This window comes from Frankliniella occidentalis, unplaced genomic scaffold (assembly GCF_000697945.3).
Source record: "Frankliniella occidentalis isolate FOCC.00 unplaced genomic scaffold, Focc_3.1 Scaffold6167, whole genome shotgun sequence".
Classification (NCBI taxonomy): domain Eukaryota; kingdom Metazoa; phylum Arthropoda; class Insecta; order Thysanoptera; family Thripidae; genus Frankliniella; species Frankliniella occidentalis.
The window spans coordinates 1-3,725 of record NW_026273201.1 but is presented as its reverse complement, the minus strand read 5'-3'; the positions used below and the strand labels follow the sequence as shown (position 1 = coordinate 3,725).

At 59.9% G+C, this 3,725-nt stretch overlaps 1 protein-coding gene across 1 annotated transcript; it reads right to left on the bottom strand.

Annotated features, from left to right (window-relative positions):
- Positions 1-6: 6 nt before the first annotated feature.
- On the bottom strand, positions 7-3,721 carry LOC113203668 (inactive dipeptidyl peptidase 10-like; the record flags this gene model as incomplete). Its single annotated transcript, XM_052277234.1, has 14 exons — positions 7-354; positions 452-609; positions 703-897; positions 971-1,068; positions 1,151-1,278; positions 1,368-1,759; positions 1,846-2,078; positions 2,249-2,378; positions 2,463-2,578; positions 2,665-2,831; positions 2,922-3,148; positions 3,228-3,280; positions 3,374-3,448; positions 3,539-3,721. Coding segments are annotated over 14 exons (2,469 nt in total), but the record flags the coding sequence as incomplete, so codon positions are not given.
- Positions 3,722-3,725: the final 4 nt, after the last annotated feature.

Here is a 3,725-nt window from a genome sequence, read left to right as displayed (position 1 = left end):
TTGAGTGATACTGAGCGATATTGAGTGATACTGAGCGATTTTAAGTGATATTCAGCGATTTTGAATGATACTCAGCGATTTGAGCGATGTTGAGTGGGTGATGGAATGAGTGACAAGACGACCGAGAGAAGTCACGCCTCACCTGATGCTGGAAGAGGGCGCCCTCCTTGGCCAGGGCCCGGACCAGAAGCATGGACTGCACGAAGTGCGCGCGGAGGTCGGCCGTGCCGTGCACCAGCAGGAAGCGCTTGTCGCGCAGGTTGCCGGCCTTCTTGCTCACGTCCGCGTCCTCGTAGCCCCGGTAGTTGTCCGTGACGTTGGGGGTGCGCAGATAGCGCTCCGCGAACACCGTGTCTGCAGGCCGAAAGGTAAGACATGGCTAAATCTGAACTGAAGAGAGTTACTCCGAGTCCGAGAGGTGTGTGCAGAAGTAGAACTCCCGGATACCGACCGTAGTGAGCCCAGCTGGTGATGGGTGCGACGGCAATGCCGCAGGCGAACACCCCCTGGTCCTGGCTGAGGATCATGGCGGTGGAGAAGCCGCCGTAGCCACGACCCCACACGCCCACCCGGTCGCGGTCGACGAACTTGAGGTTCTCGCTGAGGTACCTGCTCAGGGAATGCCCAACGGCATGAGTTTGAAAAGCATGTGGGCGGGGGAAGCGTGGCAGGCTCCCTGTTATGCGGTTTTCACTTGCTCACTTAATGACTGCGATCTGGTCCTCCAGCTCCACCGTGCCGAGGCGCATGTAGGGCTCGTACAGGAAGCGGTCGCTCTGGAAGCCCGACCCCCGGCCGTCGATCTCCGCCACGATGTAGTTGCGGTTGGAGGCCAGGTAGGCCGAGTAGTCGACGGCCCAGCGCTGCGACACGAGCTGCGAGCCCGGGGCGGCGTCCCTGTCGATGCAAGACGTTCAGTTGACAGACTCGCAGACCCACCGAGCCGAGGCAGGGGTGTGCGCGCACTTACACGTGGAGCACGAGCGGGAAGGCCACCTCCTCGTAGTCCCTCAGGCCGGGCGGCAGGAACAGGCGCACTTGGGCGTGGTACTCGTGGTCGATTTGCACCTGCGAGAACAGGGATGGGTAAGTCAGGCGACTCAAAAGGAACACAAGAACACAGCAAGGGCGTCTCTGAAAGCGCCTGTACCTGGAAAGTCTTGATCTGCGGGCGCGCGCGCTTTTTGTACAGCTCTCGGAGGCGAGAATTGTGCTGCAAGTTGAGCAGCGGCAGGTTGGTCGCCGCGTCAACCAGGATGGCATCGGGGACTTCAGGACCTGAATCGACGGTTGCGTAGAGATTTTTTAACGTTTTAGTGACTGAGTGAAAGTCTCACCGATCGGTTGTTTCCGGCCGTCCGACTTACCGAGACACTCGAGAACGTAGAAGCGGTGTCTCGACCCGGGCGGGAACAGGGCGTTGCTGAAGAGGCACGAGGCAGAGGTAGGGTTGCCCCACTGCCAGTCCCAGACCGTCTCGTTGGTGGCGTTGAGGCTGACGGGGGTGGGGGTGGTGGCGCCGGGCAGCGGCAGCTCGCCGTCGTCCACCACCTTGCCGGCCTCGTCCAGGACGGGGGCGGGCGGCGGCCGCGGAGGGCAGGTGAGGCACAGCCAGCTGGGGCCGAAGGACCTGTCCGCCGAGCCGGCGGTGGTCGGGGCGGACGCGGCGGCTGCGTCCCCGGCAGGGAGGCCCAGGACGTCGGCGACCCGGTAGAGGTGGCGCTGGTCCGGGGCGTGCGCGGGGGCCGCCTCGAAGTACCTGCGAACGCCAAGGCCATCGTCGTCAGTGTTGGTGCTCCTGCCGTCGACATATAGTTATGGTCTGACGGTGTGATGAACACTTACACCAGGTGGTTCTCCTGGTCCCACGCCACGAGCCTGGTGACGTGCATGGGCCCGTGCGTGAGCGGCTGCACCGCCACCGTGCCGGGCTGGCCGACGGCCACCTGCACCACCTGCCGGTACGAGCCCTGGTCGCCGTCGTTGACTGGGAGGCGCGCCACGAGCCACGAGCCGTCGGCCGAGAACACGGGCGCCTGGTACACGTCCACCCACATGTGGGAGCGGTCCTCGTACACCTGCGGGGAAAGGAGGACAACGTCAGCGATACTCCGGACGAGCGGAGCAGCGGGGTAGCGCCGCGTGTGGGCGTCCACCCCCAGAGCAGCGGGCGACACTCCACGACGCACTCCACTTGGCGCTGCCGCTCAAGCTATCCAACCGGGTACACAACACTTGGTACACTCACGTCGTCGCAGTTCCAGGCGGAAGACCACCTGCACACGGAGATGCACGACAGATTCTGCCCCCGGTTCATCCAGACCACGGAGAAGGACTGATTCGAGATCCACGTGACAGCGGTAAAGTAGTAGTCGGACCTGAAGTAAGATGGTGCAGGGTGTCATTCAGCGCACCAAACACACAACCGTGATCGTAAAAGATGAAGTGGAGCTGGAACTTACGCCGCGCTGGTGATGCACGGCGGAGGCTTGAGTTCCACGGGCGCCTGCGGCCCCGCGGAGCCGGCGCTGTCCAGGGCCAGGAGCCTGAGGGCTACCTCGGGGTTGGGGGTGCCGGCCTGGGGGCAAGTTGAGCTCTCGTTAGCGTCGGGATCGGAGGAGGAAGAGGTTGCCAAAGCGACTCTACGCAGAATATGGGACGTACCTTGGGGTACCTCAGCGTCCGTATCTTGGGGTACTTGAGGCCATCCTGCAGCCCGCCGTACCAAGGGTACTTGAGCTCCCCGACGCGCGTGTCGTTGAACGAGGCGAAGAGCAGGTACTTGGCGTCGGGCGAGATCCAAATGGCCCGGTTACTCTGGAGGATTTCCACTAAACATGGAAATGTAGAGTGAGCGGTTTTCAAAAATAAAAAAAATGACACAACAGATGTTTTTTTTTAGAGTAGGCGAATGTGCTCACCCTCGTACAGCCAGTCCGGGATGCCATTGAATACGACGCCCTGCTTGCCGGAGCTCGTCAGCCGCACCACGCGGCTCTGCGCCGACCCGTTGGCCTTGTAGTAGATGTCGTTGTCCTGCACCAGGATCAGCTGGCTGCCCGTCGGCCCCCACTCGGCCAGCTGCAAATGGCGGTGGCCACCACCGTTCGGCTCGTCGGTCTCGTTGACGCGCAGCGGGTAGCGGCTCCTGGGGAAGGACAAGAAGAGCATGAATAGGGGCGCGACGTATTCCTCAGAAACAATCCACGACTTTTCCAGCAACTTACTGAGAAGCCACCTCGAAGACGGTGTACTTGGCCTCATACGAATAATCGAATACCTGCCAACAGAGGAATTGGAGGTTTCAGACAACTTTTAGAGTTTTCCTATTGCTGTGTAACAAAAATTAATAACAAAGTTTTCCAAACCTCACCTGTTTCTTTTCAGAAATGAGCAAGACAAATTTTAGGTCCCTGGACACTTTAAAATCAACCGCATTGAGTTGTCTCTGAAAACAAAAGAGAGAGAAGGAACGATCAGTACATCTTGGCGGAGAGAAACAACTTCTCGGTTGTGCGGCCTATTTAATGATACTTACAAAAGTGGAGTTAGTCATTATTACTCTAGAGTTGAGGCTGGCCGCGTCCAGCACGCTGAGCCCGTTGTAGGCGTCGCGGTACACGAGCTCCGTCTCTGCAACAACAAGAGAAACAAATGAATCAGATTCTCTAGGCTCGCGCCGCGGCAGCAAGAACAGCAAACAAGGGACTATGGGAAGGCCGGTG